The sequence below is a fragment of the Ovis canadensis genome, chromosome X (genome assembly GCF_042477335.2).
Source record: "Ovis canadensis isolate MfBH-ARS-UI-01 breed Bighorn chromosome X, ARS-UI_OviCan_v2, whole genome shotgun sequence".
Taxonomy (NCBI): domain Eukaryota; kingdom Metazoa; phylum Chordata; class Mammalia; order Artiodactyla; family Bovidae; genus Ovis; species Ovis canadensis.
The window spans coordinates 131,431,380-131,446,488 of record NC_091727.1 but is presented as its reverse complement, the minus strand read 5'-3'; the positions used below and the strand labels follow the sequence as shown (position 1 = coordinate 131,446,488).

The 15,109-nt window shown below is 38.3% G+C and overlaps 2 protein-coding genes across 2 annotated transcripts in view; one reads left to right on the top strand and one right to left on the bottom strand.

Annotated features, from left to right (window-relative positions):
• The window catches only part of LOC138930865 (uncharacterized), a 50,323-nt gene that overhangs the window by 28,485 nt on the left and 6,729 nt on the right, over nucleotides 1-15,109 (top strand). Inside the window, exons 6-8 of the mRNA XM_070291256.1 lie at nucleotides 6,650-6,734; nucleotides 7,011-7,076; nucleotides 9,036-9,112. Coding sequence (XP_070147357.1) covers nucleotides 6,650-6,684 — 35 coding nt within the window. The 3' untranslated portion in view covers nucleotides 6,685-6,734; nucleotides 7,011-7,076; nucleotides 9,036-9,112. The remainder of the gene's footprint in view (nucleotides 1-6,649; nucleotides 6,735-7,010; nucleotides 7,077-9,035; nucleotides 9,113-15,109) is intronic.
• On the bottom strand, nucleotides 6,863-8,342 carry TCEAL3 (transcription elongation factor A like 3). Its single transcript, XM_070291255.1, is given in 5 exon segments — nucleotides 6,863-6,994; nucleotides 6,996-7,062; nucleotides 7,064-7,109; nucleotides 7,112-7,494; nucleotides 8,311-8,342. Coding segments are annotated over 5 exon segments (660 nt in total).

The window sequence follows — 15,109 nt, the reverse complement described above, 5'->3', positions numbered from 1 at the left end:
TATATGTAGAATCTAAAATATGACAGAAATGACCCTATCTATGAAACAGAAACAGAACTGGGGACATAGAGAATAGACTGGTGGTTGCCAAGGGGGATGGTGGGAGACTGTTGGATTAGGAGTTTGGGATTAGCAGATGCAGACTGGCATGTAACATCGAGGTCCTACTTATAGCACAGGGAATTATACTCAATATCCTGTGAAAAACCATGATGGAAAAGAATATGAAAAGAATATTTTATATATATATACATATATATATATATATAACTAAGTTACTTCCCTGTAAGCAGTAGTTAAGACAACATTGTAATTCAACTATAATGAAAAATAAATTTAAAAATTTTAGTTATAGAATGGCCTATTTCATGTTTTTTATACTTTCTAGTTATTGGCTGAAATTTCCATGAGTCAGTCTTTTATCCCCTATTTAGTATGAAAAATTATTATTATTATTATTAGCTGCATTGGACAGCAGATGGGATTTTAGTTTCCCAACCGAGGATCAAACACAGCCCATGTAGTGGCAGTGGAAGTGCAGTCTTAACCACTGGACTGCCAGGGAATTCCCAGAAAAATTATTTTTAAATTGAGTCTTATAATTCCAATATCTGGAACTCCTATAGATCTGTATTTGCTGTGTGTTGTTTCTGCTGAATTTTTTTTTTTCATGTCTGCACTCATTTTGTACCTGGCTACATTTTACTATGTAGACAGACTATTCACCAAAATAACTGTAGGATTAGGATGATGTAAACTTCCTGCAGAGAAAATTTATACTTATTTATGCTAATAAATCATGCAATTCAGAATCCCCTGAATCTTAATATAGGAATTTGGATAATTGAAAGTTGGACTGTTGATCCAGTAAAATTTTTTTTAAAGTATTCTCTCAGAAATACAGAAATTAGCCCAAATGTTTTTCAAGTTCATGTGGTGATTGCAGCCATGAAATTAAAAGACACTTACTCCTTGGAAGAAAAGTTATGACCAAACTAGATAGCATATTCAAAAGCAGAGACATTACTTTGCCAACTAAGGTCCATCTAGTCAAGGCTATGGTTTTTCCAGTGGTCATGTATGGATGTGAGAGTTGGACTGTGAAGAAGGCTGAGTGCAGAAGAATTGATGCGTTTGAAGTGTGGTGCTGGAGAAGACTCTTGAGAATCCCCTGGACTGCAAGGAGATCCAACCAGTCCATCCTGAAGGAGATCAACCCTGGGATTTCTTTGGAAGGAATGATGCTAAAGCTGAAACTCCAGTCCTTTGGCCACCTCATGTGAAGAGTTGACTCATTGGAAAAGACTTTGATGCTGGAGGGATTGGGGGCAGGAGGAGAAGGGGACGACAGAGGATGAGATGGCTGGATGGCATCACTGACTCGATGGATGTGAGTCTGAGTGAACTCTGGGAGTTGGTGATGGACAGGGAGGCCTGGCGTGCTGCAATTCATGGGATCACAAAGAGTCAGACACGACTGAGCGACTGAACTGAACTGAACTGAGGATAATCTTTCATAAATAATAGTTAGTCTAACTTTGTTGGTTTAATTAAAACTGGCATGTCTTCAGAGGTATCAGCATTAAGTATGATGTAAACATACAGCTTTTATTCTACCAGGTTTACTAAAAGTCATATTATTTATGTTACAGGATTTGTTAGAAAGAAAATTGATTTAAGATGATGGTTAGCTATTTAATGCCTCAATAAATTTTCATGAGTGATTTAAAAGGTTAATTATATAGATATAATTAAGATAAAACTTTATATATGAACTTTTCCACAGTAATTATGTTTCATGATATGTCTACTTAAAAATAGTTTCAAAAATCTTTTTGATAACTTGAAAACTTAAAAGTTATATTAACTAATGATGGATAAACATTGAATATCTAGATCATTTTCAGATAAAATAAAATACGGAAACACACTACTGAACATAGGTTTATCTACTTTGGCATCTTCTTATAAAGGAACTGAAGATATTTGTATGTATCAGCAAACATGTGTTGTACCATATTGGAAAATTCACTGTCAGAAAGAATATGCTTTTAGAAATTATGAAATATATTTATAAATTTGCCAATTATAGAATGCTTAAGTAACAGGCAGTCCTCAATTGTTTACTTTTTAGTTTCAGTAGAAATTAAGGTTTCTAAGGGTTAAGAATGCTAATCTATATATGTAATTAAAAATACAAGAAACAATAAGGGTAAAAGGAAACAACTATGTATGAAAAGTAGGTTAAAAAAAAGTAGGATGTGTGTTTTGGATAAGAAGTGTGAAAGACATGTTTTTGTTAAGGGAAAAAGAGTAATTTTGTTCTAAAGTCAAATGACTGGTATTCTAGAATGAGGAAGAGGAAAATACAGGTAAAAAAACCTGAGTGGCTGAGTGGGTAGACAGTTTCAGTAAACAAAATCTTGGGAAAGGAATTTTATGTGTGGTCAAGCTTGCTAAGATTAGAATGGATTTATTTATAAGTTTTTTAAAGAATGAGCTTTAACCTCAAAAGTACAGTGGTACAAGGACTTTACTGGCAGTCCAGTGGTTAAGACTCCATGCTTCCGCTGTAGGGGGAAAGGATTTGATCCTAGGTCGGGGAAGTGAGATCTAGCTTGCTTAGAGGTATGGCAAGAAAAAAAGAAAGAAAGGAAAGGAAGGAAGGGAGGGAGGGAGGCAGGGAGAAAGGGAGGGAGGGAGGGTACAATGGTACAAAATTAGTTTGGTTTTCTCTCCGTTAAAAAGAAAATGTCTTTTGGACTATTGGTCTTCTCTTGACAAGAGATTGTGAAATGTTTTTCTTTACCTTTTGGGTAATCTGCCTGGAAAGCAAAGATTTTGTCTTACCAAAAGAATTTTTTGTGTTTCATGTTGTCTTTATCAGGTCTTTGATTATGTGGGAGAATTGAGTCTTCTCAATGTGAAAAGAGCTATATTTTCATTCATAGTTTTGTAACCTTCTGTATTTACCTTAAAATTTTTTTTGATTGTCCCTTTGGTTAAATAGATAAGTAAGTATTGTTTCATATTGATTTGTGATCCTGTTTAATCAAATATTAAAACTTTTTGTCATTTTTGGCAACTTCCCAAAATCAAAATCTAAATGGAGTCTTTTTGACCTCAAACTAGTTTTGAGATTTCCCAGAGGGTCCTTAGGAAATCTCAAAAAAATTGTCTCTCACTTTATAAAAGAGATGTTAAAACAATTAGATTTTTTTTGGTATGTTAAATTACATGGGAAACATTGTCAAATAAGAAATATTATGCTTTCTTAGGTTATATATGTATGGATATATGTTACTAAGATAGATATTCTAGACTTGTTTGAACTTCACAGAAATTTGTCAATACCCTCATTGTCGTTATTATCTTCAATTGTCATATGGCACAAATTCATGTTATATGCTAATCCAGGATTACCCTTTTCCCTATTCTTCTAATGATATCTTAAATTTTATTGTCCACATGTAATATTTTATAATTAGCATTCACCTTTTCCCATTTCTTAGTAGAAGAAAACTCTGGAACTTATGAAGTAGATAGTGGCAGAAAATTCATTTCAAAAATCTTTGAACTGGGCTTTCCTGGTGGCTCAGTGGTAAAGAATCCGCCTGCCAATGCAGGAGACACAAGTTCAATCCCTGGTTCGGGAAGATCCCACATGATGTGGAGCAACTAAACCTGTGCACCTCAACTATTAAGCATGTGCTCTGGAGCCCACATGCCACAACTACTGAAGCCCTAGTGCCCTGGACCCTGTGCTCAGCAACAAGAGAAGCCACCACAGTGAGAAGCCTGCACACTGCAACAAAGAGTAGCCTTCACTCACCACAACTAGAGAAAAGCCCAAGCAGCAATGGAGACCCTATGCAGCCTAAAATAAAAAATTACAATAAAAAATCTTTACACTACTTCAGAATAAACAATAATAGTTTATTCTGAAACAAACTATTCCATATTGTTCCTATCTTTAAATGAAATTTTTATTTTTATTCTATTTTGGGTTTTTTTGGCCACATCACGTGGCTTTATGGGAGTTTAGTTCCCTGACCAGGGATTGAAGCCAGGCCCTTGGCAGTGAGAGCTCAGAATCCTAACCACTGAGATCACCCAGGAATTCTCTAAATAAAGTTTTTATAATTGGGGGTTTTACATTTTGTTCTGTGAGCCATTTTTAATTCATGTTTTGTATATGGTGTGAGGTAAGGGTACTTTTTTTGTATATTGATGTCTGCTATAGACTGAATGTTTGTGTAACTGCAAAATTCATCCAGTTGGATGGTATTTGGAAGTAGGGCCTTTGGCAATTAAGCCATGCAAGTGGAGCCCTCATGAGGAATTAGTTTCATTATAAAAATGACCCCAGAAAGCTCCCTTGCCCCTTCTGTCATGTGAAGACATCTGGTTATGAACCAGGAATCTGACACCTACTAGATACGAAATCTGCCAGCATCTTGATCATGGGTTCCCACACTCCAGAACTATGAAAAATTCCTGTCTGTGGTATGTTTGTTATAGCAATCCAAACTGACCAAGACGACATACAGTTGTTCCAGTATCATTTGTTGAAAAATCTTTCTCCACTGAATTCCTGTGGGTCCTTTTTAAAACATGAATTGATGATATACATGTGGGTCTACTTTTGGACTGTGTCTTATTCCATCAATTTATATGTCTATCCTTATGCCATACTACATAGTCTTGATTACTGTAGTTTTAGTTAGCCCTGAAATCAGGCAACGAGTCCTTCAAATGTGTTCTTCATTTTCAAAATATTTTGGCTATCCTGTGTCCTTTGCTTTTCCATATAAAATTGAATTTATAGATAACTTTTGGAGAGAATTACCATATTAACACTATCAAGGCTTCTAATCCATGAATAGGGTATCTTTTTTTTTAACTCAGGGCTTCTGATTCATTCATAATTAAGTATATGTATCACATAATTTATTAAACATATGTGAATAAGAAAGTCCTCATTTGGAAAAAGCGACATACTAGTGGGTTAAATTAAAATCCCTAACATTGAGAGTTTTTAATATTTTTAAGAGCACTGTTACAGTTTTTAGTTGGAATTGGTCTGGAATGGGAAGGGATATTTTCAGTTTGAAATTCAGTTGTGTAACCCTCTCTGATTATGTGTAGACAAGTCCTTTGAATTTGTGTAGGAAACCAACCAGGAGACTTTTTAGAGAGAAAACTCACACTAATAATGGTATATAAATTTAGATATGGCTTCCCTGAGGTACTGTGGTGTGTAGTTCAAATAACTATCTACTGTTTCATCCATAGATGTGTCTCAGGATACAATCCCCAGGGGACCCAAAATATATGAGTCCTGTAAGAGATAAGAAACTACTATAAGCAAATATAAAATGAACTAAAATGTTAATGACTACTTTGCTAAGAACTATGTAATATAATGGAGCCCAAACTGCCCTGGGGCAATGCCACCAGGGTAGATACAACTCTGAAGTTGGGAGAGGGAATTTACCCACATTCCTATAGAAGTCAGATAGGGGCTTTGACCCTTTGGGGACTAAAGGGAACCAGAGGGGCTTTGTCACCATAAGGCCTCCATCATATCAATAGCTGTCAGCAGAGGGTACAGGGCCGGGAAGAGCAGGCATGCCCAGCAGATATGGTAGTATCCAGAGAAGAGTGGCAGTCTCTTCTCGTCTGCTTAGACTTGTTCCTCGGCATCGGTGAGACCTACCCTCAGCTCTCTCCTGAGTGTCTGACAAGGTTCAGAGTCCTACTGCTACAAAGGAGCTCTCCAAACACAGCTAACATATCCAGTACCTCATATGATCCACTCAGCAGATTGTAAGACAAGTTTTAGTCCCATTTCACAGATGACAAGACTGACCTTTAGAGCACTGGATCTGTTGTAACTGTCAGGTTGATTCCTCTAGCTATGAGTCCTAGATGTAATGTTTTACTTATCATTTTACAGTCTGACAACAGGAATCTTCATTGCCCTCATAAGCTCACTGAACATTTCCATTTTTTTATCATGTATTGATTTCTAGGAATTTTTTTATTATGACAAACATCATTTAAGAAAAAGTAGAGATGAGTGAGCAAAGACAAGAAAAAGAATCACACATGTTGGGAGGAGCCATAGGATGGTAGAGGACCCAGGAGAAGGGCTGCCAGTGCCCACTGACATGGTTACAACTAGGGGAAGACATGGGGATGGACATACCTGTGGAGGAATGGCATGGAGGTACCATCTGATGATTGGACTCATCTTTGAGTACAGGCAAGACCTATTTTCTGGCTACAATGCAGGAAAAAACTATCACCTAGTTTTTAGTTTTCATGGTTTTCTCTGTGCACAAATGCATTATGCAAACATTTACTACTTTTACAAAGTGAAAAGTATTAGTCACTCATTCATGTCTGACTCTTTGCGATCCCATGGACTGTAGCCCACCAGACTTCTCTGTCCATGAGATTTGCCAGGCAAGAATACTGGAGTGGGTAGCCATTTCCTCCTTCAGGGGATCTTCCAGACCTAGGGATCAAACCCAGGTCTCTGGCATTGCAGGCGAATTCTTTACAGTCTGAGCCACTAGGGAAGCCCTTTTACAAAACTGGTTTGATACTATACATTTAGTGTTTTTTATTGCTCTTTTTACAGTGTACCATGAACATCTCTTCCATGAACGTGGGTGAAAACCCCCTACTGAAACACAGAGCACTGTAGCTGGATCAAATGGCTGCTGGTAAGGACAGTGACCCCTAAAGCAAAGTATCAGCTTGAGGATAAAGCACATAGCCTGGCAAGTGCCTGCCAGGGAAAGCAGTGTCAGTGATATTCTCATCAAAGAAACCAGAATCAAATGCCAAGGCATTAAAGATATGGGATATCATGTATGCCCCTTTGGCTCCTCCCTCCTCCCTTCGTTCCCTTGACACCCCGTTGCCCCCTTGGGGTGAATAGATCCTGTACATTTCTTTGTATCCAATGAAATCCACCCAATTTTCTGTCTTTTCCTTAGCTCTTCAAGCTGAGCCATTGACAGATCTCCATATTCTCTCAGTATCTCCTCCCAGATGCCTTTCCTGTAAGTTGTCCTGATAGTCCTTGGGGGAATCCTGTCCTTTTTTCTTTTTGCCTTCTGGGGCACATAATCTTCAGCAGGGCACTTTTTGGCAGCACGCAACTGGCTCTCTGACTTTGCCTGGGACCCTGGCTTTCCCTTGAGTGGGTTTCCCTCAGCTTCGAACTTGCCCTGCTTTTCTTGCTTCCCCTCATCTGCTGGTTGTCCCTCATGTGCGGGTTGTCTCCCATCATCTGGCTGTCCCTCATTCTGGAGCTCTCATTCCTATTCTGACTTCCCCACCACTTCTGGCTTTTCTTTCTCATTTGACTTTCCTTCATTTTCAGGCTCTACTTCATCTTCTGGCTTTCCCTCACTTTCCAACTTTCCTTGATTTTCATTGCAGTTTTTCCATGTTGAGATGTCCCCTCCCCTTCCTGTCCTAGGGGTGAAGGTGGGGGTGGAGAAGAGACAAAGAGGAGACAAGGGAGACTGCGGGCTTGGGTGGAAGGCAGGTCTGGACAGCACTGGCATCTGACCCGCGTCAGTGGTCCCCTGACCTGGCCCAGCCTAGTGTGCCTTCTGCCTACCCTTTACCCCACCATTCCTCCTGCACTGAGAGCCAACCATTCCCTGGAAGGCCCTACCACCTTGTACCATCCTTTAGCGTGGCAGGGAGGGTATATATTTTATCTGGTGGGGGGATGGGAAGTGGGGCCTTAAAATGCTGCCAAAGCTGTGCCCCCAAGACCCATGCCTGTCCAGTGCCCTCTTATTTTTCACTGACTTGCAGGGATTCTGGCCAGGTTTCTCCTCCTTTTCTAGCCTTGCAGAGTGTTGGGAACAGACATGCAGACCTGCAGACAGGCAGAAGACAGAGAGGGACTGCACGGTCCATGGGCTGGGGTCCCTTTCCTGAATCTGGGCCCTCCTCATCCTACAATTTTTCCCCTACTTCTCCTGCATCCCAGCCACCATTACTTCTCAGGCCGCAAGCACTAGACCAGGATGCTTTCCAAACTATTTTGGGTCTGTGTCTTCCTCCCGCGCAAGCAACCCGCCGCATCCCCACCCCTTTACGTGAGGTCAGTTATTTCCTCCTGGGCTCAGAGTGTGAAAGGGAATTATTATCAGAATTTGTCTACGTTTCACCGTTGCACTGCGGGGGCGCATCCCCCCCCAACCCTAGCAATTTCAGGCTCAAAAATGAGTGGAAGGCACAGAGGAGGGCCGTCGAGGAGGAGACGGGGCCACCTACCCACGTTGCGCCTCGCCATTCTCCACATTCATCTCGGGACCCCCTCCTCTCTCCCCATCTCTCCCCACTGCTCCTGGATCCTAGTCCCATCAGCTTCCACCCCTGCCCGGGACGCCAGCAGTGGCCACCTTCACACTGACCTGTGGGGCCTGGGCCAGGTCTGCACCTCCTCGGGCTCGCCTAAGCCCTCTCGCCCCTCGCCCGGGCAGCTCTGGGAACTGGTTCTGCTCGGGCAGGGTGGGCATGGGGGTTGCTGCCCACTTTGGCGCCCAGCCGGTCATGTGAGCGTCGCATCACCTGAGCCAGGTCCTCCGCCCCACTCCCTCGCCCCCAGCCCAGAGGGACCCGACAGCTCCAGAAGGTGGGGGCCGGCGGAGGGTGGTGGTAGTTGGAGAAGGAGGCATTACCAATAAAGCAGGAGTGGAGAGGCTTCCTGACTGCAGGTGCTTTACCTGGAGCATCTCGGGTCCTCGCTCAGCATCCCTCTGAGATGCCCATCATCCCCAGTTGTGGCAGCTGATCACAAGGAAGGTGCCAGATTTTGCCTAAAGCACCACATAGCCCCACAGCCCGCTTTCAAGACTAGCTCCTCCTGACTCTAGAGTCCTGGTGCTGGTCCCGCCAGGGAGCCGCGCTGCCACCTTGTGTAGCCGTGCCTGAGCCTCAGCTCTTCTCAATCCACGTGTTCTCTCTCCCTGACTCTGTCCATTTTCCTGTAAACACAGATTCCCAAATCTACACATCCAGGTTATTCCCTCTCCTGAATCTCAAGCTCATTTTTGCTTTCCCACCAAAAATAAAGGTGAGTGTGCTTATTTCCCGTTTTCGACATAATGTGGCATACTTTTTAATTTTCACTGATATAAGTGAGTAGTAGTATATCCATGGCATTTTATTTTGCATTTCTGTTTAATAGCAAATTAAATATCATTGTGAATTGTCTGTACATGTCTTTTCCACATCTTTTTTTTTTAATTTATTTTTATTCATTTGGCTGCACCATGTCTTAGTTGCCGCATGTGGGATCTTTAGTTGTGGTGTGTGGGATCTAGTTCCCTGACCAGGGATCAAACCTGGGCCCCCTGCATTCGGAGCGTGGAGTCTTAGCCATTGAACCTCCAGGGAATTCCCTTTTCCACGTTCTTCTATTGGGTTATTGCTCCTTTGCACTTTTGAAGTGTTCTTTATACATTATATTAGGCCTTTATCTGTTATAAAAGTTGCAAATATTTACTTCCAACTTGTTAGTTGCTTTTTGACTTTTTTTATGATGTATTTCTGCCATACATTAAAAAAAAGTAGTCACATTTATCAGATTTGTCTTTTATTGCATCTAGATTTTTGACTCATAGTTAAAAACTTTTCCTATATGAGGTCAAAGAAGAATTCCCCATTTTCTTTTAGTACTCATAAGGTTAACTGTATTTGTCTTAAGGGCATCTATGGTTAAGGAGTAAAGGTTAAGGAATAAACCAGTGTTAAGTGAATTGAAGCTTTAGAAGACTCAAAGCACTAGAATAATAAAACTCAAAGCCCAAGTCTTATTAAAAGGGAAGGAGTTTCCTAGGAACTCCAAATGTTTCACTTTAAGGGTAATTATAAACTGGAAATAAACTAGCCCTCACAAAGTCTTTTAGCTTGGCTTTGCAACATCTAGGTGGACTAGTAAAGTTTAATTTTTGAATATAGATTATGGTGGTTTTAGACAAGAAGTATCCTTATGGGCCTAACCAGTGCAAACAAAATCTTCTTTGGAAAAGATTCCACCATCCTCAGCCTCAAATTATTCCAACAAACAGCTATTTAAGTACAATGCCCATACACAAAGATAACCAGAAAAACAAAGAAGAGACATCATAGATAAGAAGCACCATAGGCAATAGACAACAGAAGCAGATCCATTAGCTTTGAATTATTCAAATTATCAGATACAGACTACTAAACCATAGTGCTTGGCATCATCAACTCAATGGACACAAGTTTGAGCAAACTCTGGGAGACAGTAAAGGGCAGGAAAGCCTGGCATGCTACAGTCCATAGGGTTTCAAAGAGTCAGACACGACTGAGTGACTGAACAATAAAACCACAATGCTCAGTGTATTCAGATAAATAAAATCCAATCTTGAAAATTTCAACATGGAACCAGAAAACCAAAAAAAAGTAGGGAAAAAAGAAAACTCCAAAACTGAAAAATAACAAAGCTGAAATTAGAAACTCAGTGGATGGCTTTTAACAGCAGATTAGATGCAACTCAAGAGAATTAAATAACTAGAACTTATATTCAGATGAAATTATCTGTAAGGCTGCACAGGTGGTCAAAAAGATGGAAAATACAGACAAGGATAAGGTCTAATACATGTTCAATTGGAATTCCAAAAGGAAAAGAGAAATGGAACTGTTCAGAGACACTCTTTGAAGATTTAATGGTGGAGAATTTTTCAAAACTGATTAAAGACATTGATCCATAGATCCAAGAAGTCTAACAAATCCCAAACAGGATAAATAAAAAGAAGCCCATGCATAGAATACATAATAGTGAATTTACAGAGAATTCAAGACAAATATAAAATCATAAAAATAGCCAAAACGATAGAGTATGCCTCAAAAGGAACAAAACTTAGGCTAATTAATGGCTTTGCAACAGCAATAATGAAAGATGGTGAAGTGACATCTTTAGTATCTTGAAAGAAAGTAAATGCCAACCAAGAAAATAAGCAGCAAAAATACCCTTCAAAAATGAAGGCAAAATAAAAGCTTTATAAATAAACCAAAACAAAGAGTTTCTAGCAGCAGTCAGAAACCAAAGGAAATACTCAATTCTATGGGACATTTTTCAGATAACAGGAAAATGATCTCAGATGGAAGACTGGGGATGAAGGAAGGAAAAGAAAGTAATTAAAAGGCTAAATATCTATCTATAAATTTAAATTTAAATCAATACTATATAAAATAATATTATCTTGTTAATTCATACTGACAACACAGGAGTCAAGAGGACTAGAGTAAAAGCATTTAAAGTTCTGGCATTATCTAAAGAGTATGTATAAGTATAAATTAATGTTAGCCTTTAGTAAGTCAAGACTATGCTGTAATTACTGGATAACTATTAAGGAAGAGTAAGAGAGTAAAACTTCTAAGCTAATAGAGGGGCAAAAATAAGAAACTAATCAATCCTAAGGAAGGAAAAACAAACATAAACCAGATGGGATATAAGAGAAGGAATGTGGTACAATGGTTATATCCAGTATTAATAGCAGTAAGTACATTAATGTAAATGGTTTACATGAAGCAATTAAAAAACAGATTTTTGGACTGGAAAAACCCAACTATATACTATTTACAAAAGACATATCTGAAATATAAAGATTCATAAAGACTGAAAGTAAAAGTATAAGGGAAAAATAACATGAAAACACTAACCAAAAGAAAGCCATTATAGTTAAATTAATAACAAAATAGACTTTAAAGCAAAAAGCATTACAAGACATAAGCATCACTTAGTGATATTTAAAATTTGTATGCATTTATTAAATAGACCACAAAATAAATAAATCTGACAGAACTACAAGAAGAAATAAAAAAATATCTTTCATTTCAGTGTTAACACTCCTATCTCTATAACTGTAAATAGTTAAAATATTGAAAGAAAAAAAAACTAACCTAAAATTCTATATCCAGTGAAATAATCCTTCAAATGTGGAGGAGAAATAAAGACTTTCTCAGACAAACAAAAACTGATGGAATTCAGCATCAGCAAACCTTTCCTTCAGGAAATGTTAAAAGATTTTCTGCAAAAAAATGGTGCAGGCCTGCAACTCAGATTTACATAAAGGAAGAGCGTTGGAAATGCAATAAGTGAAAGTATAATGAAATTTTTTGTCTTATTCTTAATTGATGTAAAAGATAACTCTTTATCAAAAGTAATAAAATAACAGTGTATTAAGTGATTGCAGGAAATGGATGAGTGAAATGAACACTTAAGGTACCTGTACTACATATAAGTAAAGCAGAACAGTATTATTTGAAAATGTTCTTAGTTAAAAATGTAAACTCAAGGAAAATTTTTGAAAAAATTTTAAAGAAATATAATCAATACACTAAGAGAAGACAAGTGGAATCATGTAAAATACTCAATGAAAACTAGAGAAGGCAGACTTCCCTGGTGGTCCAGTGGCTAAGACTCCACACTCCCAATGCAGGGGGCATGGGTTTGATCCTTGATCAGGGATCTAGATCCTACATGTTGCAACTAAACTGAAAGATCCCACATGTCATAACTAAGACCTGGTGCAGGCAAAAATAAACTAGAGAAGGCAGAAAAAGAAGCCTCTGGCAACAAATAGAAGACAGTTATAAACATGCTTCATACTAAATCCAAATATATTGAGTCATTTTAAATATGAATGGTCTAAATACATAATTAAAGATTGAAACTATCAGAGTGAATTAAAAAACCCAACTATATGCTGTGTACAAGAAGCCCACTTTAAATACAGTGAGTGAGTGAAAGTGAAAGTTGCTCAGTCGTGTCCAACTCTTTTGAGACCCCATGGACTGTAGTCCATGGAATTGTCCAGGCCAGAATACTGGAGTGGGTAGCCTTTCCCTTCTCTGGGGGATCTTCCCAACCCAGGGATCGAACCTAGGTCTACCCGCATTACAGGTGGATTCTTTACCAGCTGAACCACAAGGGAAGCCCAAGAATACTGGAGTGGGTAGCCTATCCCTTCTACAGGGGATCTTCCTAACCCAGGAATCGAACTGGGGTCTCCTGCACTGCAGATGAATTCTCTACCAACTGAGCTATTAGGGAAGCCCTGATAAAGAGTGAGAGGTTAAAAGCAAAGCAACAGAGAAAGATCTGCACTAATAAAAAAAAAAAAAAAACTGGACAAAAAAAGAAAGCCGGAGTAGTTACATAATTTCAGACAAAGCAGAACAAGGAAAGTTATCAGAGATCAAAAGAGGCACTACATAATGATAAAGGGATCAATTCTGAGCAAAACATATAATAATCCTAAACATTATATGTACATGACAAAAGTGTCAAAATATATGAAGCAAAAATTGATAGAACTGAAAGGAGAAACAGACAAATTATTATTATAGTTACAAACTTTAATGCCCCCAATCAGTAATTGACAGATTAAGCAGGCAGAATATGAATAAGGATATAGTCAGAGAAGGAAATGGCAACCTACTCCAGTATTCTTGCCTGGAGAATTTCACGAACAGAGGAGCCTGGCAGGCTACAGTCCATGGGATCACAAAAAGTCAAGACACCTAACTGAGCACCTAATACGTAGTTGACCTGAACAGCATTATTAATCAAGGTGATTTAATTCACATTTATAGAACATTCCATTCAACATTCAAGCTCATATAGAACATGAGCTCAAGAGAGTCCATAAAACCCACCTTAACAAATTTAAAAGAGTAGAATTAAACTAGAAATCAATAACAGGATAGATGGCGAACCCAACTATTTGGAAGTTAAGCAACACATGTCTAAATAACACGAGTCAAAGAAGAATTCTCAACAGAAATTTAAAAATGATTTGAACTAAATGAAAATACAACATATCAAAATCTCTGGGGTAAAGCAACAGCAATGCTTAAAGGGAAATTTCTAGCTTAAACGCATATATGGAAAAGAAGGTTCTCCCATCAATAACCTATGCTTTCTTCTTAGGAAACTAAAGAAAGAAGAGTAATTTAAGCCTAGTGAAAGTGAAAGTTGCTCAGTCATGTCCAACTCTTTGCAACCCCATGGACCGTATAGTCCATGGAATTCTCCATGCCAGAATACCAGAGTGGGTAGACTTTCCCTTCTCCAGGTTATCTTCCCAACCCAGGGATCGAACCTTAGAGCAAATAGGAAAAAAGAAATAACTAGAAATAAAATGAAAGGAAAGTGAAAACAGGAAAACAACAGAGAAAATCAACAAAACCAAAAGTTGGTTCTTTGAAAAGATAAAATTATTAAATCTCTTATGAGGGTAATCAAGAAAACAAGACAGACTCAAATTAACAATATCAGAAATCAAAGTGGGGTTATCATTCCTGATCCCATGGATATTAAGGAGGTAATGAAGTAATACTATGAAAAACTCTATGCCTACAAATTAGATAACTTAAGATGAAATGGACTAATTACTCAAAAAATACAAACTCCTAAAACTCACAGGAGAGGAAAAAGATAACCTGAATAGTTCTGTATCTATTAAAGAAATTGAATCAATAACCTTCCAAAGATAGAAATCACTAGGACCAATTTGTACCAAATATTTAAGGACCACCAGTAAACATTTAGAAATCACCAGTGAATTCTACCAAACGTTTATGTTAGAAATAATACCAATTCTCCACAATCTCTTCCATAAAACTGAAGTAGAGAACATCTGACTCATTCTGTGAGACCAATATTACCCTAATTCCAAAACCAGATAAAAGATACTACAAGAAAGGAAAATTACAGACCAATATCTCTAATGGATACAGACACAAATCCTCAACAAAGTATTATAAAACTGAATCCAATAATGTGTAAAAAGCTATGTGCCAAACAACTGAAATTTATTCCAGGTATTCAAGGTTGATTCAACATTTGAAAATCAATCGATATAATCCACTACATGTTAACAGACTAAAAAAGAAAAATTATATGATATTATTTGATACAGAAAAAGTATTTGACAGACTCCAACAACCATTCATGATAAACGCTTTCAACCTGGGAGTAGAGGGGAACTTCCTCAGTTTGATAAAGAATATCTACATGGTGACTGAACAACAAAAA